This window comes from Pongo pygmaeus, chromosome 1 (assembly GCF_028885625.2).
Source record: "Pongo pygmaeus isolate AG05252 chromosome 1, NHGRI_mPonPyg2-v2.0_pri, whole genome shotgun sequence".
NCBI lineage: Eukaryota > Metazoa > Chordata > Mammalia > Primates > Hominidae > Pongo > Pongo pygmaeus.
In genome coordinates, this window is record NC_072373.2 from 11,887,961 (window position 1) to 11,914,618 (window position 26,658).

The 26,658-nt window shown below is 36.0% G+C and overlaps 1 protein-coding gene across 5 annotated transcripts in view; it reads right to left on the minus strand.

Annotated features, from left to right (window-relative positions):
* Nucleotides 1-26,658, minus strand: part of RYR2 (ryanodine receptor 2) — a 789,753-nt gene that overhangs the window by 503,308 nt on the left and 259,787 nt on the right. For all 5 annotated transcript variants that reach the window (XM_054448216.2, XM_054448137.2, XM_054448051.2 and 2 more), the window contains exon 3: nt 6,241-6,345. In XM_054448216.2, the coding sequence (XP_054304191.1) occupies nt 6,241-6,345 (105 nt within the window). The remainder of the gene's footprint in view (nt 1-6,240; nt 6,346-26,658) is intronic.

The window sequence follows — 26,658 nt, forward strand, 5'->3', positions numbered from 1 at the left end:
CCCAGGCTGGAGTGGAGTGGCACAATCTGGGCTCACTGCAAAATCCACCTCCTGGGTTCAAGCAATTCTCGTGCCTCAGCCTCCCAAGTAGCTGGGATTACAGGCACGTGTCACCACACCTGGCTAATTTTTTGTGGTTTTAGTAGAGACGGGGTTTCACCATGTTGGCTAGGCTGGTCTCGAGCTCCTGACCTCAAGTGATCCACACGCCTCAGCCTCTCAAAATGCTGGGATGACAGGTGTGAGCCACCGTGCCCGGCCCCATGCATTTTTGAATGTTCTTAGAGTACATGTCTTAAAGAGACAGGAGTTTTATAAAAAGAATGACACAAGTGTTTTATTTAATTAACTAATTTATTTATTTATTTTGAGATGGAGTCTCACTTTGTTGCCCAGGCTGGAGTACAGTGGTGCAATCTCTGCTCTCTGCAACCTCCATCTCCTGGGTTCAAGCAATTCTCCTGCTTCAGCCCCCCGAGTAGCTGGGATTACAGGTGTGTACCACCACACCTGGCTAATTTTTGTGTTTTTCATAGAGACAGGGATTCTCCACATTGGCCAGGCTGGTCTCAAACTCCTGACCTCAGGTGATCCACCCACCTCGGCCTGATTACAGGCATGAGCCACCATGCCCAGCCGACACAAGTGTTTTACTACTCCACATTCTACAGCTCCATTTTTCATAAAAGCTAGACATGTCTGAGTCTGCTCTATACCTGTTAATAAGTCATTGTAATATTTTGTACTTTGAAGACAGTACATAATTTAGAAAGAGGAAACATCATTACAGTTTCTTATAAAACAATAAGCCATTTTACTAAACTGAAACATAAAAATCATTTTAAGAATATCTCTGGACATGTTTTGGATTGTCTTCCTGACAAGTATTATTTTCTATTAAAATTTTAAGGAATTGCCTAATGAGCTCAAATTGTTCCTTGGAAAAAATTTTGAAATGACTTTTTCTATTAATAGTTTTAATATTACTTCTAATAATTTTGGAAATGATTCTAAAAAGTGCCAAGAAAATTTAAAGGAATAACAAGTTCCACATACACAATTCCTTCTTCCTGCCGACATGATAATTATATATACTTCTATAATGTACACGAAATTATACTATAATTGTTTTTCTATCCCTGCAGTTGTAAACTCATTGATGACCAAAAAAACACTTAAATTTCTATACATAGAACCTTTATAAGATACGTTATCTTATAAAAGTTGAAAAAGCACTAAATGATTAGAATTGGATTTATTTAATATTCAATTCAATATTATTTGCTCATCACAATATTTATAACATTACATTGTGAATTTTATAGATTTTTAACATATCATTCATAACTTACATAGCAGTAAACTACCAATACCCACGATCATGAGGAATATATAGCAAATGAATGAATGATCCAAATCATAATCACCTGAATTATAAATGTTAATCTATTTCTCCATCAAAGAGCAAGATGTAAGGAGCAAAGAATGGTTAATTTTAATTTTTTCTCTAGTTCAATCTACAATATTCTAATAATAAAGGGACCCAGTCAAGTGGCCACAAGCTAAAGTTGAAAAGGACAGGGTCCTACAATTCCCCCAGAAACAATTAAACCGAAAGACAGAAAGGACACTCAACGTGTATTTTAAAATATGCTATCCTTAACAGAATATACAAGCCATATATTGGACTCACGGCATTAAACCAAAGCAATGCCTTTTCAACAGATGATAATTATTATAAATATTATTCGAAAAAGAATTTTCAGTAAATTTCCTGGACTCCAAAACCAAAGCCCTTTCTACTATGCTACGTCACCTCTCACTTGATATCTGTGCTCATATGAGATGAAATCCTTAAATTAAATTAGGCATTACAAATAAAGTTGTGTGAGAGAAAAGTGCCTATCATAATTTTGTGAATTAAGATAAAAGGAACAGCCAAAAGCACAATATTACTTAAATTATGAAACTTTATTAATTACAAAACACATGGAAATAAGCAAATGCTATCATCAATTCTCCATTCTAACACTGTCGTGGCATCGTTAAATCGGCAAACTACATGTGCCAGAATTGATGAGGATACTGGGGTCGAGGGGAGGAAGTGGGAATTGGACTGGCTATGTCCCAGAGAAGGAAGAAAGCCATCAAGGCCGGAGAAAAGGCAGTCAGGAATTAGTAGCAGTCCAACCCAGGGAGTTTAAAAGTATACAAAAAAGAATAAATAAAACAATAATAACATGCACCATCATTTAATAATTACTAAGTCTTGATGATAAAGTTATCTTTCCCAAAGCCACAGACCTAACTATGGCAGAACTGGTATTCTCAAGCAGTTCTCTAAGACAATAAATCCCTGTTTTTAACCCTATGCTATATCATCCATATGCAAAATAGATCTGAAGAGCAAGAAGAGCAATACAGAGGTAGATCTGCAAGTGACAAGTTATCCAGAACCACAGAAAACCCAGTGGGGGAAATAGAAAGAACAGCAGAAGCAAGAATGTGCATAGGCAGACGCCCAGAGAAAACGGGGCCAAAGAGATGGGTGCTGCTCAACAGACACCTTCTCCTTCTCATTGCCTGTGTACTGTCTCCATCCTCAAGATCTGAAAACTTCTGCGGGCAGCTACTGAGATAAACAGGTCTTGGCCTATTTACTATTGACATGATTTTAATAAGAATAAAAGCTAAATGATAGTCAATGTAATTATATAGATATTGGATCTAGGTCTCTCTTTTAACTATATATACATATATATATATATATTTTTTTTTTTTAGAAAATCCACTTAGATGAAATCCTTCAGAATGATTTTGGTGCCACAAAAATATGAGTTATTTTACTAATAGTCACAATAAGCAACTTTTTAGGGAACCAAAACTTCATAGATTAGGTAATATTTTCTCCCATTTCATCTTACACACGTCTTCTTCTGTTATCATAATGTTCATGATTTGCTTTGTCACAAATGACATTGGGAGTTTTCTGTTAAGTTTCCTTAACCATTTTATGAAAACCATGTATTTATTCATGACCCAAGAATACTAGCAAAATGGTCCTTAACCACAAAAGACAAAGGCAATGGTTCTAAATGGAAAATTTTTCCTTATCATCATCAAGTGTGTTTGTATTGCTATGTGCGTATAACATTTTGGACACGAAATAGTATAAGTATTATTTAATTTACTGAATTGTGTAAGAAATTAAAGAAGAATTATTAAATAAAAAAGAACAGAGCTTTGTAAAGAAAGTTGATTATGAAAGAGGTGGGAATCAGGGGAACACAAGGTTCTTTTTGATTCACTGTTCATCTGAAAGGAAAGAAATGATTTCATGAAAATTCGCATTACCTTCCCGACACACTTCATCCTAGGAAAAGTGGCTCTTCGTTTAAGCAAACTACACATGATTTATTAACCTGGAGATAGTAATTTGATTGATTAAAAAGATTCCCCATTAGGGTTCCATAATGAGTGTAAAGGGGACATTATAAGGCACTAGAAAAGATGATATTTGGAGTCCAGAAGACTTGGTTCCTACAAGTGCCAGCAGCATCCATGAGTCACATATCATCAGACATGATATTCAGCTGGTGCACACTCTTATGAATAAAACGGTTAAGTGGAAAATATCTATCCTTCTTGGTAAACAGTTGCTGCCCCAAGTCCCCACAGTGCTCCCTAGCCCTGACCACCCCAGGGGTCCTCCAGGATCCCCCCTGTTGCTCAGGCTACCTCCAAATCCATAAATACAATAGAGACCTCCAGAACCCTTCCTCCAAAGCTGTGGCTGGGGCTGTGCTAATTAACTGGCATCACCTGTGGCAAGCTCAGAATGAATATCATATTTCTGGGTATAATAAAAAATACTCAGCAGTATGACAGAAACTTTCATTTTTCCCTAATATACAGTACCCTGTTGAGCTATTTGACATTGGTTTCTTTCTAAAAGTTACTAATAACCAGAAATAGGTTTCAGCTTCATGCAATGTGTTTATTCCTTGTAGCAGTTTTTCCTCAAATTATACTTCCTAATTCATGTCTTATGGTAACTATACTGCGCTTTATAAAATAGTGTTCAACACATCACACAAATTACTACTTTATCTGTGATAGAGACATTCTAGAGAGTGAACAATTCAAAACTAAATTCAGCTAAATACAAATATTTGAGGAGATCCAGAAATTCTAACTAATAAATGTCTTGAAAACATAAATCCTAGAAGCTGGGTACAGTGTGGCATGCACCTGTAATCCTAGATATTCCAGAGACTGAGGCAGGAGGATTGCTTGAGCTCAGGAGCTCAAGATCAGCCTGGGCAATATAGCAAGACCTCATCTCAAAAAAACCACAAATCCTAAAACAGTATTTCAAATTACTTCCTATATTTCAAGAAACTTTAGAATTTGCCTAGCCCAACCTCATGATTTGAAGAAGATAAAAGATCTTCTCAAAGTTGTTAAATTTAAGAAATGCAACTTAGCAATAAAAAAATTAAATTTATGGCAATTTAGTTCTAAGTTGTTATCTATAAAGACAGATGAAATGGCAAGATGCATTTTTTAAATGCTAATGCCAAATAAAAATGATCTTTCTTTATAAAAGCGATTTGCATATCCAAGTTGATATGACTCAGGTATGTTTAAAAATCAGGAGGGGTTATTTCAGGTAGAAATGAAACTAAATTGAGAATTGTTTTACTCTTTCATAACTTAAGCATGCCTGAGAAGGTTTACATGAAAGAATCGAAATTTTTAAAAGAAACTTTATATATTTCAATAATTTCAAACTTTGTTGTAAATAAAAAATGAACCTGAAAAACTAAAATACTAAGCTTTTGTAAAATAAACTTCTAGTCTAATATCAAATAAAAATCACTAAAGTTTCTCTTCCCTACTTAATAGTATACTGCTAAAATTTAATTTAGAATTAATGCACAAATCAACTAAAGTCATAAGCTGCATAACACTAAAATTTTAAAAACTACAAGGCTGATGAAAATAATGTTATAACTGATCACTCATTTCTATGGATAATCATTTATATATTACCATTTTTTAATCTCTTTACTTATCCAGACCAGAGTAATGATTAATAACAACAGCAACATATAGATCAATAATGGTAAAATAAAATTTTCAGTTTTATCTCTGGAAATACTATACTTTATTAAACCATACACTGCAGTAATTACCATACCAAAAAATAAAAATTAAAAAACCTGGAAACAAAAAATTTGACCATTAATCCTCCTGCTTAATTCTAAACTTTAATAAATTGGTTAAGACTGGGTAACAGCCCAGATATCAGTCACAGGAAGTCTCATAGAAAATAAAATAACCAAATAGGCTTTGAAAGAAAAATACTTGCATTAGGAAACCACATAACAATTTCAGGGCTGGGTGCGGTGGCTCACACCTGTAATCCCAGCACTTTGGGAGGCCACGGTGGGCAGATCACGAGGTCAGGAGATCAAGACTATCCTGGCTAACATGGTGAAACCCCGTCTCTACTAAAAATACAAAAAAAAAAAAAAAAAAAAATAGCCGAGTGTGGTGGTGGCAGGTGCCTGTAGTCCCAGCTACTCGGGAGGCTGAGGCAGGAGAATGGCATGAACCCGGGAGGCAGAGCTTGCAGTGAGCTGAGATCGTGCCACTGCACTCCAGCCTGGGTGACAGAGCCAGACTCCGTCTCAAAAAAAAAAAAAAAAAAAAATTCAATTTTCAGAAGAAAAGGATGAGCTGTTTGCAAAATTACAATAGACTAAGGCCGTATCACCAAAATTTGGTTACTTAAAATATGTAACAGTGCCATGAAATTTTACTTTCCATGAAAAAGCTCAGAACATAGTCACATAGTGACAGACATTTGAAAATGAAATAAAGGTTAATGACAAATAGCCATGCATAAAGCTATGAGTTAAAATAATAACAATAATAACAGCTCTGAAAATGTAATGAAACACAGAAATGCTCAAAGAAAGGTCGGTTTTAAACCACAGACATAAGCACGAGGCCTAGTGACACAGATCACATCAAGCTTGGATATATTTTTTTAGTTTTCAAGACACCACAAATATGCTAGATAAAGCAGAAAGTCAAACCTAAGGACATTCCAACTGAAAGGCATGGACTTATTTTAGCAAAAAGAAAATCTCTGACACCTGTGAAAGAAATTGTTCTTATAGTAGCTGAGCTCATTAAAATACTACAAGTCTACATAAATTGGGTACTTGCCCCTTCTGATTTCTCCACGGTGTTAGCCAGCATCTCCTGCAGCGCCCGGACAGAGAGGGACTGCTCCAGTACAAAGGTGCAGATGGAGAGGTCTGGGGGGACATTCTGCACAGAAAGAGGAAGAGCCGTCAGCAGCGTCATCTTCATCAAGCATCCAGTTTCTTTCTGAACCTTAGGAGGCTCCAGTTTCTTTCATAGAAAGAGTATTTGTCAACTTTCTACTGCAAGTTCCCCAGTCATCAAGAAACACTGTCATTACTCCTCATGTTTAATACATTTTAAAAACCAGAGATAGTGGCCGGGTGCGGTGGCTCACACCTGTAATCCCAGCACTCTGGGAGGCCGAGGTGGGGGGATCACCTGAGGTCAGGAGTTTGAGTTCAGCCTGGTCAACATAGTGAAACCCCATCTCTGGTAAAAATACAAAAATTAGCCGGACGCAGTGGCACAAGCCTGTAATCCCAGCTACTCAGGAGGCTGAGGCTGGAGAATAGTTTGAACCCAAGAGGTGGAGGTTGCAGTTAGCCAAGATCACACCACTGCCCTCCAGACCTGGCAACAGAGCGAGACTCCGTCTCAAAAACAACAACAACAACAACAAAAACACAGATAGCAACAGCTGCCATTTGTTGAGTAACAATAACAGCTCTGAAAATGTAAGGAGACACAGCTTACTCTGACATGCATTGCCCTGGGAGCTGTATCTATAATTCCTGTGGTCGTCTATAGTAAGGATTATTACTATCACTTGTGTGAACAGGATAAACAGAGAAGTTAGATTCCTTTTCCAAAGTCACAGAGTTATAAAATTTTCACGCTAAGGATTAAAATCCAGATTTCTCTGACTCTCATACATTCATTTCTAACTTACCAGTCTGCTGATAAAAAAAATTAAAGAACAGAAAAATAACAGTTGTCTCAAATTAATATTAAAGATAAGCAAATATAAAACTGAATTAGTATAAAATATTCACAGACACAGTTTTCTCCTTATCTGCAAAGATAGCGATTACTTTGTTTTATTCAAGTTGGATGCTATATTTTGCCTCTAACTTGGTCCTGTTCTGTGTGTATGTGTATTGCTTTATTTTTTCATCCTCCATTCGTTTTCTTTTTTTCTCTTGCTCTTAAACTGCTATCTCAATCAATACACCACAAATTCTCAGAATCACAACTCTCAGGAGGTGAAGGAACCAGGATAAGAATTGACTGGCTGTTCACGATTCAGGTGATGGGTGCACTAAAAGTCCAGACTTACCACTACACAATATATGCACGTAGGAGAGCTGTACTTGTACTTCCCGTATATTAACCTATATAAGTTTTAATTTTTTTTTTTTTTTTTTTTTGAGACGGAGTCTCACTCTGTTGCCCAGGCTGGAGTGCAATGGTGCGATTTCGGCTCACTGCAACCTCCACCTCCTGGAGTCAAGCAATTCTTCTGCCTCAGCCTCCCAAGTAGCTGGGACTACAGGCACACACCACCAAGCCCAGCTTATTTTTGTATTTTTAGTAGAGACGGGGTTTCACCATGTTAGCCAGGATGATCTCGATCTCTCGACCTTGTGATCTGCCCTGCCTCGGCCTCCCAAAGTGCTGGGATTACAGGCATGAGCCACCGCATCGGGCCTTAATTTTTTTTAAATATAAAAAAAGGCACATGGCTGTAGTCCCAACTATTCAGAGGGCTGAGGCAGGAGGAATGCTTGGGCCCAGGAGTTTGAGGCTGCAGTAAGCCATTGTCACACCACTGTAGTGACAGAGCAAGACCCTGTTCTCAAAAAATAAAAATAAAATCGAAAAAAAGGAAGAAAATTCAGTTTGGGTGGTTAAATTGTGAGCGCATTTCTTTCTTTTCTTTCAGTTTATGGAAATGTTTTCCAATAAATAATAATAAATACTGAAAAAGAACTGATTGGTGAGTTAGAGAGAACCGTAAGTTACTAATCATGTATGCTTTCGCTTAGATAAGCAGGATCCAGTGTGCAGTCCAACCAGGTACAAGCAAATGTTCAATGGAGGATCTTCATATCAGAAGAACATTACAAATATATTAAACACAACATGTAAGCAAGTTATGCCTTCTTCGTAAGAAGAACATTGGGAGGATAAATTTGATAAGCTGATGCAATGCATCAACATTACAATTTACACTGCTTTAAGTTTTTATTAAATTGAACCTCTACCATTGGAATGATTTTTCATCACAGCATAAAATGATGCTTTATGGTTACAAGGAAAAATTAAGTACTAGAGTTCTAAAATTAAAGCTAAAATTATTTTATGGATAAATGATGCCCACAATAAGGCCACAAAGCTTACTCAGACCACACAAACCCCACTGGTTCCCATGTTTTGTTCTTTTTTTTGTTTTTGTTTTTGTTTTTTTTAAATAAAATTTCCTTCTCTGGCTTCTGCCATCCTCCTATCATAGGCTCCTGTTTACCCAACCCAATCACTTTCCATTCCTGCTCAGACAATTTCAGCCAGCAAAGAGTCCTCTCAAATTTGGCACAGCTAACTGCTTTTACACTCTGTGGTTGGACAGACAAGGGCTTTCTTTCTAAAATCCTCATATAAAAGTTCAAAGGCTAGGAAAAGGACTGTCTTCTACTATGGAATTTAGGAATACATACTCTTAAATTTCATTTTTAAAGTTCTAACCATACTAATTATAGTCTGTCCTCTTGAGATCAAGACAAAAAAAACTGTTAATGTAAGCGTTTATTTCATTTATATCCATTTAAAATGTGAGGGTTTATACTTTGGCACTGCTGAAAGGGCGCTATGTTATTAAATTATGTGCTGGCGAACTGACTTGAAAAAAATGCCTTGATTTGTAGCATTTGCCCATTTCTGTGGTGTAAATACTCCAATCACTGCTGATTTCAAAGTATCAAAGTTTACAAATTGGCTTACAAAAATCCAAAATATCTAACAATCAACTCTTAGCAGTTTCTAAGAGCTGTTTCCAGCATGCCATTAGACTGATTTCAGACCAATATTCATTAATTGCTTTAGAATCAGCATATCCTAATAGTTAAGAGCATGGATTCTATACAGAGACCACCTAAGCAAAAATACTGGCCTCCTTACTCATTAGCTGTTAACTTTTATAATCTTTGGTTTCCTTCCCTAAAAAATATTGGATAATAATTATACCCTTCTCATAGGGTTGTTATGAATAAATGAAATAATATATGTAGAGAGCTTATCACAGTGTCAAGAATATAAAAAGAACTAAAAATAAGTGAGCTATTATCATTAGTTTTGCATATCGTAATTCCTCTCCATTTCTGGAAATTACGAAGCACCACTTGTTTCTTAAAATCGGTTCTTGCATGGATTCTACTTTGCACAAATAGTGTTTGAAAACACAAATCTATAATTATGCACCTGTTCATAACATCCAAAATGTTCCAGTATTGTCAAGAAAAGACAATTTCTGGTAACATTTAAAACTTTACATTCTGGGTGTATTTAAATTGTTTCATGCCTTCACTTAGACCAAAATGTTAAAGTAAGGATTGCTGTAATATCTCACATTATTTTAAAAATCCTTGAAAACCACATGGGTTTCAAAACGAATTAATCCTATCAAATGAATTTGATTTTTCCACAGAGTAATGAGCCTGCTACAGCTATTTTTTCAGATCGTGGGAGTTAGCATAAATAAACACGCCAACAATCTTCAAAGGCAATTCTCTGTGTCTTACAAACGCCACCCATTTTGTTCTGAGTCATCTTCACCATGCTTTCTCTTTCTCTTTGTACCCAGCTCCCCCTACACACACAAATGTAATAGAAAAGCTGAGACAGTAAAAAAAAAAAAAAAAAAATTGTGTTTACCTTTCAGGAAAACTTAATACACATCAGAGATTTGTAGTGTTGTCTGTTTTGCTCTAAAGAAAAATGGTCTAGTTATTTTAAATAACAGAATCATCAGCATAATTCGGTACCTTTTAAAGTCAACAACTAAAAGTATTTCTTCATTTAGATGTCTATTTCTTCAAATAACATTGAAATTTGTACAGTTATACCCATGGTACCACGTCAGGCCTTTGTTCCCACTTCCCAAAAATAAAGCAGCATCACTGGAAAATAAAGGGTCTCATTCATTCATCAAAGATCAGCTTCAATAAATGGCCCCAAACCAAAATGACTCCTAATGCCAGGAATGGAAGATAAGGTAAAACATTTTACAAACATGTGGAGTAGAGGCTCCCATTTGCAAGTATTTGCAAATTATCATCTTTTCCTTAGTCTTAATTTGTTTTTGCTCAAGTCTTATTACTGAGAAAGTTAATTTTTAGAACTTCAATGTGAAAGAACGTTCCTTGTCCTTACTGTGAGTGTGCTCCCAAATCATGAGAACTTTCATATAGTATGCTCTGCATTGTAAGTGCTTCGAAATACTCAGATCACATCAGAACACAAAACCAAAAACTGCAGTTGAGCATGTTTACCTACCTGCCTCTTACACATTACATATGGCGTTTACCTGTAATGCAAAATTAAATCAGAGAAAGAGATTCAGTCTATCTAAACGTCTGTGTCTGTCTATTCTACCCAGAATAGTGCCCAAAGCAAGCCCGCAGGAGGTTAATAATACTTTTTATATGGAGACAACACCAATTTTATCAGAATATGTATACTTTGGGAAAGGTAACAGACTTTAAGCCAGCAGCATGGCTGTGTGCCTTTTCTTCTTCTTCTTTTTTTTTTTTTAAATACAAACTGGTCACCATCCTCCCCTGCCTGGCAAACACTGTATAGTCTTAAAGGGGGAAAAAAATCTCAAGAATAACCACAAAACAGCATCTGGCTTTGCTGGCTCTGGAGAGGCTATGTAAAAATCAGTTAGGGTTTCCAACCGAAGTATCCATCAACTATTTGGCTTCCAGAGTTGTATCTGCCTAACTCACTTAAAAACCTATTGAAACATGTCATTACCTTAACTGAATAACAGCCAATAATTTAGGACTATATAAGCCACATTAAGCCACCATCCTTCTGATTATTACTGTGTAAAAACTGCATACTAATAAACTACTCCATTTCACATCCTGATGCCTTTGCTTATATTTTTTTCTCCCTCGGCGTGCAGGTCCCCACCTATGCACACTACTTCATATTTTTAAATCACACGTAAAATCACACATAAAAACATCTCCTTGTAGGGACGTCAAACAACACTGAAAAACTGAAAATTCTCTTTCCAAATTTAATTATACTCACTTTCCCTTTATAGTGTGCATATTTCCAGTCCTTTTTCTTTTTTTTTGTTTTGTTTTGTTTTTGTTTTTGTTTTTGAGACAGAGTCTCGCTCTGTCACCCAGGCTACAGTGCAGTGGTACGATCTCGGCTCACTGCAAGCTCCTCTACCCACGTTCACACCATTCTCCTGCCTCAGCCTCCTGAGTAGCTGGGACTACAGGCGCCCGCCACCACGCCTGGCTAAATTTTTGTATTTTTAGTAGAGACGGGGTTTCATCATGTTAGCCAGGATGGTCTCGATCTCCTGACTTCATGATCCACCTGCCTCGGCCTCCCAAAGTGCTGGGATTACAGGCCACCGCGCCCAGCCTATTTCCAGTCCTTTTTCTATGCATTTACATGTATATATACACTATGTATTCATAGCAGTAGAAGCAGTCATAGCATGTAGAAATATATAGATTAGCTTTTTCCATTAACGGATCATGCTATATAAATTACCATTTTTAAATTTGCTGATATGTCCTGGAGATCACTGTCTGCCAGCAAAGATAGATCTACTTCATCAGCATGACTGTTACAGAATCTAGATACACCATATTCCTGCTGAAGATTAATCCGCGTGTTCTGCCACGCAACACTGTTATTCAGCTTGGATCCCACTCCACCTCAGGACCACCAGCAGCAGCAGCAGCCCTAATACAATGACTTCCACAAAGAAAATGTTCAATGTTTGATGAACTATCCTCAAACTATGATTTCATCTATTTCTGAAAAATTAAAGAGATGCACATACACTATAGGGATATAGGCAGTTAGAGCCCTAATGACAAATCTGCTTTTGGTTTGGCTGTTTTGTTAACCTTAGGTTTCTAGCACAAAAGCAAACAAGTTAACTATGCTTTTTACACTGCCTTTCAATTGGGCTCCAAGTGACCTTTGACATAACACAGGTATCTCAAAATGTATTTTGCAAATTAATGATGTAGTTAATGTTGACAGTTTGACAGCAGTAAATCACTGTACCAGGAACATGGAATTCAGATCTGATGGGTAACTAGCCAAGATACCTTAGGGGAGTCGGGCTGAGCTTCCCTACCTATGAAGTGGAAAAATACTTGTCCAACTTCAAAGAGATCGAAAGAAGAAAATCAATGCATGATAACCTGGACAATGCCAATAAGTTATAATTTTATCTGCCTAATTTAAGAAAACCCTAAATCAGATTGAGAGCTCAGAATCAGAGAGATATAAATTGAGAGAAAAGCTGTTCTTCCACCAAGAGATGTGAAAACAGTATACTTTAAAACAGAGCAGATGGTCTGAAGTTGAGGCAGGTTTGTTTTTGCTTAGGCGCCCATCTGCTGTGTGGCCTTCAGGAAGGCACTGTAACTGTTGAGGGTCAACTTCTCCCCGAATGATGGAGGTATCAGATTCTATGTCCTCCAAAAGATAAAGTGGTGGCTGTTGTTTTAATTTACCAACTAGAGACATGAACCAGGCAAAATGTCACTTACCAGATGGGGAATAATATCCTTTAAAATGTTTATATATTCTCCAGTGACAAAAAAAACCATGGTGTTGTATCCCATTGACTTGTAGGAAATACTGTAGAAAGGAAGTAACAGGCAAGATCTAAGAAAAATCTTAGTTCACTTTTTCCTCTTTACATTGCTTCAAAACCCCAATCATAACATTACACCATATTCCCAGTTTGGAAATATTATTTCCAGAGTTTCACACTTTGGGCTGTTCATAGTTCTGGGTAGTTTTTCTTGTCATGTTCTTTTTCCCTTCATCCCACTTTGCACCAGAGGTTAACATTATTGCCTCCCAGAAGGAAAGATTTTTCCTGTGTCCACTCATTCGTTCAGGTCAGCTTTTTGAAAGACAAGGCTAAATGTGATCCTAACAAATGAAGGTGATGTCTCTGGGTTTTCCCCGGTCTTAAATCCTTTGAATCTTCAGAAACGCTCAAGTCATTCCCTTGGCATTCTTGACAATAGAAAGGTCCAGGTGGGAGAGGATATAATAGCAGGTTTAAATGAGTGGTAATTAGCAGTACATTGCTGCTACAAAGAGCCACAGCTGTGCCAACTTAGCAGCTAATTATGAAAATCCCTAGTGAATTAGTAGCATCCCATATGGTTTGCTCAGTGTTCATTTTGCTCCTTGACATGCATCTTTCATAATACAACATCCTTTAATATTAAGTAGATAGGCCAATTTGTCTGATTTTTACAATTATTTTAAAATTCAAATGACTCAGATTTGTCAGTGCAAACCTAGAAGGTACACTCATTTGATGAACCATTCCATAATACCTCTCTAATTCTAATGTTGGCTCAAGTCAAATCAGTTCACACGTATCTTGAGAGGGAGCCATTGTTGATGTGCATACAATTACATGGAACTTTGCAAGCAAAACACTCAAAGACAAAGCAGAAAAGAGACTTCTGCTATGAATTGAGCCTCAAGATACTATGTATCTTGAAAGTCATATATGCAAACTAATGGTTCATCTGATGTAGTTTCCTGCCTCTCAACATTGCTAATTCAAACTCACTTCAGGCAGACTGGTTTCTATCTTTTTATTCATGATTTAAAAAAATCACAATCTCAATAAAAGCTCCACATACCAACTCTCTGGAAAACAAGTATCCCGAACAAGTATATCAGAATTATGTTTTGAAAAGTGGAGCTCTAGGTTGAGAAATCTGCTATTTGAACAGTTATGGAGTCCTACTACTAAATTCAGAGAGTTTAGAGATGTTTGAATAAATGTATGAATAAATGGACAAATAACACACCACAGAACAAACAAATAAATGGAAATATTTGAACGACTGTTGCAGTTCCTCTAGCCACAAATTACTTTGGAGCAAATTTTCACTCTTTACTCAAAAGAGGTTTTTTAAAAAAAAAAAAAAAAATTAACACTACACATAAACACACACGTGTGTGGGTGTTTCTTACATATGTAGGAAGTATCTCATCCTACATGTTAGCATATTCATGATAACAAGGATCAGCAATAACTAAGACAAAAATAATGTATGGCTTAAGTATTTGTGAGTCACAAATACTTGTTATTTGCAGTAATATCTCAGCTTTGCCATCTGCAGGATCTCAGTGGAACACAGATTGAACACACTTGATAGAGCCTTCAGTGGACATTTCTGATGAGCAACAGTGTTGTCTCTAGGGAGTTCTGTGACAGGGATATTTTGTAGAATCCATTCATAAGTTTCTTGCCTGAAATATTATCTGGGACAAAAATTATCTTTTACAGTAACCAGGTCAACTTAATTGTCTGGAATATGACCTTTGCCACAACAGCCATAGTCCCTTGTCTCATACCCTCCTTGAGGAAGGAAAAATAATTCACACAAACACAGAGATGAGGGCAACCAACAGATTCCGACTTGTCTAGAGTTTCACAAAAAGTCAAAAGGAGAAGAGAAAAGCAAAGACAGTAAGTATGGCTTCCACAATTAAAGTTGTGTAGGTTATAAGATGACGTCTTCAAATTCAATTAATTATGTAATATAGTGCAGATTCATTCAGGCATAACCATACAAATACCAACCATCTCACTGTCTGCAGGTGTCTCATTCTGTGAAAATGAGCTGGATTAATTTCATCTAAATTAATTTGAAATGGCAAGAGCTAAATTAATTACTCAGTATCAGTTTGAACAAATCAAGCTGAAATCAACTCAGTAACATTGAAACTGTTCTTATAAAATTAATAAAATTAAATTGCTAGGTTTTTCAATAAAAGCATACACTTTGAGTAGAAGCATAGCTAAGCATTAACCAGCCTGCCCTATAGTCCACTTCCTTATAGGTACTTACTGCTTAAAAATCACGTAGCCCTTGTTACAAGGTCCTTATTTCTGTAGATAACATCCTTAACATTAAGAAGCCTCATGTTTCTCATGTTGAGATATTTTCAGATCCTGTATTCCACTGACATCAGCCAGTCTGAAGATCCCCTCTAAAGAACTTACTCAACATAAGAATACAGTTTGACTTCATCCCCACTGCCCTAACTAATCAGCAGCCCTCAGCTCCTCAGCCCTCTACCTACCAAAATTCCCTTAAAAAGCCTAGTCCAGTATCCCTCTGGGAAGAGGATTTGAGGTTCCCTCCCACCTCCTCATTTGGCTGCCATTCAATTATTAAACTCTTTCTCTGCTGCAACACCCGTTATTTCTGTGTACTGGTCTGTTATCACTCAATGACATTGAACCTGGTGGTCCTCTACCAATATCCTTGGTCCACTTTCCTAAGTTGTGTTTAAAACACATAAATTCTAGTCACATAAGTATATCGGAATCATGTTCTGGGAAGTTGGGCTCCAAGTTAAGAAATCTGTTATTTAAAAAATAATGAAGTATAATAAAAACCAGAAACTCCAAGCAGACTCAGACTGAGACATTCAACACCTTGGAAGTCTTGCCAGGAATTGTACTAGCATGAAATTTTTATGCAGTTTCAAGAATATAAAAAATGTAGAGACAATTATACAAGTAATAATAGCTATATCACTTTTTAAGGGTCCTCTTTGTGCTAAGTCCTAATTCTCATCATGAAGTAAGTATTATTATCCCCACTTTAGAAATGAGTAACCAGTGAATCACAAAACTGAATGGCACGCCCTAAGCCAGAAACTATTAAAAGACCTATCTGCTTAGCCTAAAACTCATACCAGACTGCCTTCCTCAAGGTCATATCAGCCTGCCTCCCAGTTGTTTTCTTTATATTGCCCTGTCCATTTGTGGTAAAATTTGTGATTGATAAAAAAACAAAAAAAACAAACAAAAAAAACAAAAAAAAACACCTAAATGTGACAGTGAGCCTGCCCTAAAAAAGCACACACACACACACACACACAGAGAGAGAATGGAGTCACGAATACCCCATACTCCATGACTTTGGCTTAAGGGCCATTTTAGAAGCTGGTAGCCTCATATGAGCTCCTCTGGGAATGTACTAGCAGGAGCAAAAGTGCTGGAAGGCAATAATACTGTGATCCTGTCTGGATGGATGTGCTGTAGATATATTTAAATACAGAGGGCTTTCCTTTGCTGACTGCAGGTGAGTCACCACTTCCATAGGAGATACAATATTTTCTGGTCGAACAATCTTGATGATAGAATTATATATGGTGTAATTAAACAACTAGGTCAGGGTATATACCTTAGGATATGAGGCCCAGGAATGCTATATGGAATTGAAACTAGAGCTGTATTTGTGAGATGTGACTGTGACTTAACAGCAGGTGATCTGGAGACACTTCAGAGTCCTATTAATCCTTATAGATGATAAACCTATAGCTGAAGCTAATGGAACACAAAAAATACAGTAACCAAAAAGTCCATCTCACTTAACACATAATTCGGCTCTGAAGGAGTTTATAGGTAATACAAAGAAATCAAAGAATAGTTTTGAAAGATAACTCTAGAAGCTGAGTACCTGATAAGATACAGCCATAACGTAACACTTTTTTATGTTGAAGGATCAATTCAGGATAGATAAAAATATTTATAAGCTGCATTTTTTAAATAAATTATATGCACCTCCCCCCATGACCAAGTGAGAAGGTTGGCAAATCTTCTCCTTAAAAAGCCAGCTGGATAAAATTGACAAAAATAACACTTTCAGAGCTGTGGAAATTAACCAAAGGCATACAAAAATATAAGAAACTTTTATGCTTAAAAACTGCCACAATTTGGGTAAGAACAGTAAATCTGTGGTGTTCTTTCCTGGGGCTACTCCCATCTCCCCACAGCTCGGCTAATGTGGAGGTTCTACCATGTAATGGCATGGGCTAGCTGTGAAGACCAGTAGCTGTGCCACCTTGTCAAAGGGAACTCACTTGATTTGGAGCAGATGCCATGCACACTGCACAATCTATGAAAGTGACACATCCCAGGGAGGTCCAACAGATCTGCTAGCACACACCTGGTGATCCTCTACCAACTCTAACTCAGTATATTTTTGACTGAAGTTGCACATGTACAAGAAAGACACCTAGGAACCAGCAGGAAGTAAATCTTGGTAGACTTGAAAATGACCTGAACTTCTTATACATTTCCTTATCCACGGACAGGTCGGCTGGTAGAGGGCTAAAAACTTACTCCTCAAAGTGTCTGACCACAATCTCTGTACCATCATTACCTAAACTCTAAGCTATGAAGGAATAGGGAAGTCCCTAGAAAGCTAGTCTTAAAATAAAAACAAGAATAATTTTTTAAAACATTAAGCAATGACATTATTGGCCACACATCAAGGAGAGGCATGTCACAGACTCAGCTCAGACAATTTACTAAACAAAGAAAAAATAAACAAAACCCAGCAACAACAACCTTCAGTAGGGACATAGAATTCAGCATTGTTATATTATCTAAAATGTCCAGTTTTAACAAAAAATTATGACACAGACAATAAAAACCCAGGAAAGTGTAACCCATCCTGTGGGGAAAACATAGTCTTGAGAAACTCTCTGAGTGTCTTGACAAAGGAATTTAGCAGGCAAAGGCTTCAAGGCAGCTATTATAAATATGTTTAAAGAACTAAAGGAAAGCATGCTTTAAAAAATGAAGTATGGAAACAATGAATCAACCAATAGAAATTATCAAAAAGGATGCAAAAATTACAAAAATAAACCAAATGGAAATTCTGTATTTGAATACAATAACTAAAATAATAAATATACTAAAGGGGTTCAACTGCAGATTGAAGAAGAATCAGTGATAGGTTATCCAAAATTACGCAATCTGAAGTACACAGAAAAAAAAATCATTGACAAAAAAATGCCCACGCCTCAGAAACCAGTGAGACAATGTCAAGTACATCAATATACGTGTAATGGGAGTCTCAAAAGAATAGGAGAGAAAGAAGAGGACAGAAAAATGCATTTAAAGAAATAATTAATGGCCTCAAACTTCCAAATTTGATGAAAAATATTAGTTTACATAACTAAGTAGCACAACAAACCTCAAGCAGGATAAATACAAAGAGATCCACACTCAGACACACTGCAGTCAAACTGTTTGCATGACAGTCAGACAAAAATAGAAGCATTTAAAGCAGTAAGAGAAAAATAATACACATCCCATCAAATGGATATATGATTAATGGCTGACTTTTCATCTGACAAAAGAGAAGACAGAAGGCAGTGAGATGACAAAGAACCAAAAGAAAAAAAACTTTCAATCAAAAATCTCATATCCCATCTTTCAAAAGATGAAGGCAAAATAGACATTTTCAGATAAACAAAGACTGAGAATTTGTTCCTATCACAGTTAAATACAAAAGGAAGTTCTGAAGGAGGTTCCTTCAATTCCAAAGAAATAAATAAAAAATGTCAGAAATTGAAAATGTGTGGATTAACATAGAAGACTCTAGAAAATTTATTTCTTAACATCTTTAAAAGACATAAGAATGTATAAAGAAATAGTTACATAGTTATAATAGTATCTTACTAGGTTTGGAACATATATGTATGATGTATGGGTGTATATGTTGCAAAAAAAGAGTACGAAGGAAGGGAAAGGGAATGAAGCTATGTTGGAGCAGGTTTTCTATCTTTTACTGGAATTAAATGAATATTATTCTGAAGTAGACTGTGAAGTTATGATGTTAAGATGAATTAAAATTACACATATTGCAATCCCCGAGTACATAAGAATTAAGAGCATAACTCAAAAAATACATAGTAAAAAAATCAACAGAGGTTTCAAAATGGCACGCTATTTTGCACAAAAGAAAGCAATGATGGAGAAATAGAGGTACAAAAAATACAGCAGGCATATGAAAAAACAACATGGCAAATGCAAATCCAGTTATATTAATATCATACAAAATATGTATGTTCTAAACACTATCAAAATGTAGAGGTTGTCAGGATAAAAAATATGATCTAACTGTATGCTCTCTATAATAGACACATCATAGATTAAAAACCACAAATAGGTTGAATGTAAAAGAACACAAAAAAAATGCATATCATGAAAACATTAACCATAAGAGGTGAAATAGCTACATCCGGTCACACAAAACAGATTTTTAGATAAGAACTGTTATTATTGAAAGTGAAATTAGGTCAAAAAAGAAAGGAAGGAAGGGAAGGAGAGAGAGAAAAAAAAATGAAAGGCATCCAGATTGGAAAAGAAGTTAAACTGTATTTCCAAATGTCACGATTGCATACATTGGAAATGCCAAGTAACCCACCAAAAAACTACTGGCCCTAATAAATGAGTGTAGCAGGGATGCAACACACAGATCAATACCTAAAAATCAACTATTCTATATACTAATAAAACATCTGAAACATGGAATTAGAAAAACCAGAACACTTGGAGATATACCTAATGTTAAATGACGAGTTACTGGGTGCAGCACACCAACGTGGCACATGTATACATATGTAACTAACCTGTACGTTGTGCACATGTACCCTAAAACTTGAAGTATAATTTAAAAAAAAGAAAAACAAAAACACTCATAATAGCATCAGTAAGAAAATAAATTATGTCTTCTTTAAATAATCAAGACATTAAATATCTGCAACCATGTTTAAACTTTTGTATCATTTCCCCATCAGAATGGTTAAAGTCCTTGGCTAAAACTCAGAAGAACTATATAACTAATTTTGACCATGTTGATGCACCTTTGAACAGATCTTACCATTAAGTGAAGACACTTCTGAGGTAGGGTTATTCGGTTTTGCTTTGACTAGCTAGTCAAACAATGAAAAACATTCTTTGCTTTTTGCCTATAGGTAAGTGTTTCTTTGAATTGGAAGTTTTGCCTTTTAAATGAGATGGACTACACTGATTTCAGCTCAGGAAATAAATACTCCTCGGTCCACTTCCATTTACTTTGAAGCACAATCATCAGCCTTTTGTGGGGGTGGGGAGGCAGGGTTCTTTACAATAGTCATGGAAATGATCTAAATTTAGAAAATGCCCACCAGTTCTTCTGTGACCCACACCGAACCCCCCTCACTCTAAGTTGGGGCTGCAGTTTCTCTCTGGCATAGTGAATTGGTTCGTGGTTGTTGGTCATCCAGGAAGTCCATGCAGACTATACCAGGTCCATAAAAAATAGGAACAAGATGATCAGACCTCTGTCTCTTATAATAATAGTCCCAGGAAAGAAGCAAGTAAAATGAACAGCTTTAAAAATCAAATAGAGCTAAGAAGAACCTAAACAGGGAAAAAATGAAATGTGATCTAGACTATTCAAGGGAAGGGAAAAATGGATTTGAAATCTAACTGGACACTGAGGGTAAAGGAGGAACTGGAGATTGATCCATAGTTTTAAACCTGAAATACTGCACAGATGGTGCTGCCATCAGCTGACGTAAGGAACACAGGAGGAGAAGCAAATTTGAGCAGGAAGATAATACATCTGTTGAGAACACACCACAGTATGTAGGTCAAATAGGGTGAGGAAGTCAGAGCCTTTGGATCTGAAACTAAGATATCACCAGAGATATTTAAGGAAACAATTTTAGTAGAAGGGGAAGAATCTATTTCAAAAGTGCTATAAAGGATTCAGTTTTCCGTATCGTAACAATAACAGATGTAGAATGACAATTTAAGAAACTATTGCAAATGGAAGTAGAAAAGTATCTGAAAGGCAAGAAATGCTGTAAGGTGTCATTAATATACTCACATATATTTTTAATTAAAGCATCAATGTCCTAAAGAAGAAGCTGTAATACCCATATCTGATACTGGAAATCAATCAAAAACTCTTTAAACTCTGACATAAAAGGGAATTTTAAATTCAGTTTCTCAATGTAATTTCTAAAATTAGTTGTTTTTATTTTACTTGGTAATGTTCCTAATCATCATACCTGATTGTCTTCTCTAATTTCCTAGATGTCATCTCTCTAACCCGATCCCCCTGCCCCCATCTCTTCATCTCCAGTCCCTTCTACTTATTACCACCAAATTAGACTTCCCTCAAGATCACTTTAGATCTGTCAGAGATTTAATAGAAGAAAAAAAATCCCACTGTTTAAAAATTTAAGTCCAAACTCCCTATCTGGTATCTTAAATTTTTGATATAAAGTTTGGACATAATGGTTACTATTAAGCTACACTAGATAACTCTGCTTTTCACAAACACATTTTCATTTCTCCCATTTGCCCTTTGTCCAATTTCTACCATCCCTCAGCTCCAAGCTCAGATATGGTCTCATCCATGAAACACTTCTTGATGACTCCGACTGTCTTGTGTTACACATATTTATGGACAACATATTTTCCACTTGACTTTATAAGCTACTGGGGCTTTGTGATCCTCCACAGGACCTACTCACTATGCATTTTGTTAAATATTCTTCATTGTTGCATGTGTTTCCTGTTCAAAGTGTATTACAGAAAAACCTAATTTTTGTGATATGACAACACTTATCTCATTGCAAATGGACCACCAAAAAATACTTGTAAATAAGCCCTAAGAAATGCTTTTAAATTCAATTATTTAAAAATTTAACTTATATATTTAAATAATGTAGATATGATTTTTCAAGAGTAGATTGCTAAAATAATGTAAAAACTTGATGATGGTCTAAAAATTTTGGTTTATGCTGGTTTTGAAAAAAAATCATTGTATCTTCAGACTCAAACATTAAAATGTTAAAACTATCTGCAGAGAATTTATCTGCATTATTTCAGAGTGCAGCCTTGTAGGAAATATACACCCAATTCGTTCACATATAGGTAGAAGCTTGGAGTTAAGAGGATGGTTTAGAAATTCGACAAAGGACAAAGAGGAGAAAGAAAACACACATGTACTTATCTTATTCATTCACATGTAGGTTACTAACCTGAAAGATCCACTGGATCTTTACAGGAGTCAAATTCTTTGGTGAAAAAATTACATACTTCTGAATTTTTTTCTGGCAAATACCATAATAGAACCTAATGGTTTCTGTTAGTTTTGAGTCTCATAAAGAGATTTAATATGAATAGTGTAATCCATCATTAAAATAATCATCCTTCTCTTTTCTCCAAGCTAATCCCAGTTTATGTTAATTTCATTGTGCCATAATTTATGGCAATAGTGACTCAAGAATGAATCTGGTAAATGTCTGGTGCCTGCTGAAGTGCATTTTTGTTAAAGCAGTCTCATTTCTTGAAGAAACCAAATTAAATATCTTTATGACAGAGCACTAGGACACAAAGACAAGTCAGGAACAAGCAATATAACATATCACGGACTTCAGGAAAGCCTTCATCTCTCCTCAAAAGAACATTCTCATCTTCGAGCATTTAACTGCTTATCTTCTTCAATTTACGATACACCTGTAATACTAACCACCTTAAATAGCTCATGCTGAATTGATATACGCTCAATAGAATGAACCATTTCTTTGTCATAGCATATGCAAATTCAGATTAGCAACCTGAGCACCTGGAAGGCTAGTACCACTTTTTAAACCATGTTATTTTAAACCTTTCGCTATAAACATATTTTAAAAGAGAGCTTCTTCTTAAGTTTTATTTTCAAGGCTGCCTAATTGAGATATGTGAAAGTATTTTTGCCTTTGAAATTCATGTTGGCCAGGCGTGGTGGCTCACGCCTGTAATCCCAGCACTTTGGGAGGCCAAGGCAGGTGGATCACGAGGTCAGGAGATCGAGACCATCCTGGCTAACACGGTGAAACCCTGTCTCTACTAAAAATACAAAAAATTAGCTGGGCATGGTGGCGGGTGCCTATAGTCCCGGCTACTCGGGAGGCTGAGGCAGGAGAATGGCATGAACCCTGGAGGTGGAGCTTGCAGTGAGCCGAGACTGTACCACTGCACTCCAGCCTGGGCAACACAGCAATACTCCATTTCAAATAAAAAAAAAAAAAAAGAAATTCATGTTGAAAATGTTATTGGAAGTTGAATACTAGGATCTGGTCCAGAAACTCATGGAAATCAGCAAAATGACAGCCAGCCAGCAAGTGAGTGAGTGAGTAAATAAATAAGTCAATAAATAAAAAACTGGATGCTATAAAACATCTAAGGTTACTTTCAGTAACCCCTAGCAAAAGCATTTTCATTAAGTTAGAAACTAGAGTAGAGATAATTGTCTTCAAATTTCTTTTCCTACATACCTAGTATTATTTTCCCAACATTGCTGTAACAAGTTACCATGAAACAGTGGCTTAAAACAACATAATTTTTTTCTCTAACAGTTCTAGACATTAGAAGTCTGAAATTAGTGTAATTAGGCTAAAGTAAAAATATGAGCAAGGTTGATTCTTTCTGGAAGTTCTCCAGGGAGAATCTGTTTCCTCACTGTTTTCAGCTTCCAATGGCCTCCTACATTCCTTGGCTTGTGGCCCCTTCCTCCATCTTTAAAGTGCATCACTCCAACCTTTACATCAGCCATTACATCTCCTTCTCCTCTTCTGCAGTCAAATCTCACTCTGCTTCCCCCTTATAAGCACACTTCTGATTACATTTAGAGCTCACCGAGATAATCAAGGAAAATCTCCCCAAAATTCTTAACTTAATCACCAAGTCCCTTTTGTCATATAATGCAACATTCATAGGTTCCCTGAATTCGAAACTGGATATCTTTGAGGATGATTCAGCCTACGACATACTCCATAAGCAAATATTTGAACACACATTTGCAAAAAGGAGCATATTAATAAATTATTTTAACTATATCTGTACTTCAATACTTAGATATCTTGTTTAAAAATTAAAATTAAAAATAAGAAAAAATGTCTAAATTTTATATTTTAATAGAACAGATAATATTTTGCTTGAGTTATGAATGCTATGCAACTGAATATGCTTCATATCTTATATTAAATATCTTGTATTAAAATTTTGTGAGTCAATAATATAAAGGACTGGCTTCAAGTTCAATCTGTCTTGGTGTTTTGTTTTAATGGTCTTCAAAGGCCAAAAAAGAAAGATTACAAAAATGTATAGACACAAGTGGAAAATGATTCTTATTTTTCCTTTTAATCCACCAATTATAAAAAGATTTTGTTGCAATTCAGGTAGCTAATTCCAATTTTCCCTATGGTCACTAAGTTCTTACAAACTAACCACACAACATTTCACTTTCATATTTCTAATAAATAATTCAAATCTCACCTAAGCTCTTTATTTGATTAGGAAATTCTGCCTTCAAGTTTATAGTCTCCCTAAGTCACAGATTTTATACATGATGTGTTTACATCATTTTCAGTGACATATTTGTATAATGAGAAAACATATCCAAACATTCATTTCAAAATATTCTCTCCAATGTAAGGTTACCAGAAAGCAGGTAGTTTTTCATTGTTAAAAATGTCATCTTCACCCTGGAAATATCTCCAAGGGAGTATGCTATAAAAAGCTCCAGATTATTACTGCAAGTGTGGAACACTTAACTTTTTGTAAAATTCATCATTTGAAGTACATGGCCACAAGATTACAAGAAGACAGTCCATAGTAAAGTCATTGCACATCTCATTATAAAATACTATTCAGATTTTATATTCTGGTTCTAACATCTCTGCTGCAACAGCTTGCCTATGAAATAATGAATTCCATGGAAGGAGCTAGTTTTGTGAACTTACCCGGGGATTGTTATTTTATTTCCAGTCAAGCAGCCAACTCTATTAGTGGTTATATTTACCTATTTCTCTTTATGAACACCCTTCATAACCACCTCCCCCAAATCCTTGCTTTTACCAAAGAATTCGCTCACTCCTGACAATCTATTGTCTCTATGTTTCCTTCAGAGCCTCATAAAAAGTAGCTCTTCAAGATTTTCATTCTTGAAATAGAATCAATGCAATTCTATAGTCAATCTCCCAGTACTGAGTAATTTTCCTAATACTTCTTTCACATATTCAGCAATGTTGTCCACATGTTTTTTAAGAATATTTACTGACATAGAACTGCAATATAGCACGTGATAATATGGTTTCTCAGTATTATTTCAGCCACTTCTATGATAAGAGTAAGTGTTTTCCCAAATGACTATGACTATTAAGGAAGACACAAAAGACAGTTCTAAAGATTTTTTCAGTCCCAACAATGGTGGTTCACACCTGTAATCCCAACACTTTGGGAAGCAGAGGCAGGTGGGTTACTTGACCCCAGGAGTTCGAGACTAGACTGGGCAACATGGTGAAACTCCAACTCTACTTAAAAAAAAAAAAAATTAGCTGGTTGTGGTGGCACACACCTATAGTCCCAGCTACTCAGGAGGCTGAAGTGGAAGGATCACTGGAGCCCAGGAGGCAGAGGTCGCCCTGAGCCAAGATCTTGCCACTGCACTCCAGCCTGGGTCACAGAGTGAGATCCGGTCTCAAAAAAAAAAAAAAAGGATTTTTTTTTTTAGGGACATTGCATGTCATATCATACTCAAACTTCATGTTCTAAATGTTTAGGTTTTAAATGTCTCACTGTAATGACTTCACACTCTCATCAGTTATATCTGAAGGCACAATAGACCCCATAAGATAAGATTTGTAATTAACAATAATGTAAATTCATATATACCTTCCTGATAGACTTGAATGTTTTTCATCTCATAGTGTAGCTGGCAAAGTATTTGTGTTAGAAAGTGGAGAAATATCAGCTTTTATGTTTAGATTTTCCCCATTTGTGTTTACATAACCAGTATAATTTTCAACTTGTGTGTCTCTGCAGAAACTCTTAAAGCCAACTATTTTTTGGAGTGAATTCAGATAGAACCAGAATACTTAATAATAATATAATCAATAATGATAATGCTGACACTCAACTAGTGCCTACTCTGCCTGTTATTGTTTTAAACACTCACCATCTAGTAACTCCAATTCATCGGGAAGTTTATATAGGATAGATACCCACTAAATTGTTATTTTGTCACGATATGCTCAAATCAAGGAAACCCTAATTGCGAAACTCCTACTAACAAAATATCTTGTGTTACTTAGACAACAAATTATGGTGATGTGTAACCAAATGTCATTCAGACCAACCAAGGGAAAGAGAGTCAAACTGTGTAGTAAATATTAATGAAATTTTGTTTCTTTCTTACCTATTTTAGATAAAAATAATATATAAAGAGATATTACATTATTGTAAACCAAAAAATATCTGAGACAGGACTCAATCAATTTAGAAGTTTATTTTGCCAAGGTTAAAGACACACCCAGAAGAAAATGACACAGAATCACAGAAACAGTCTG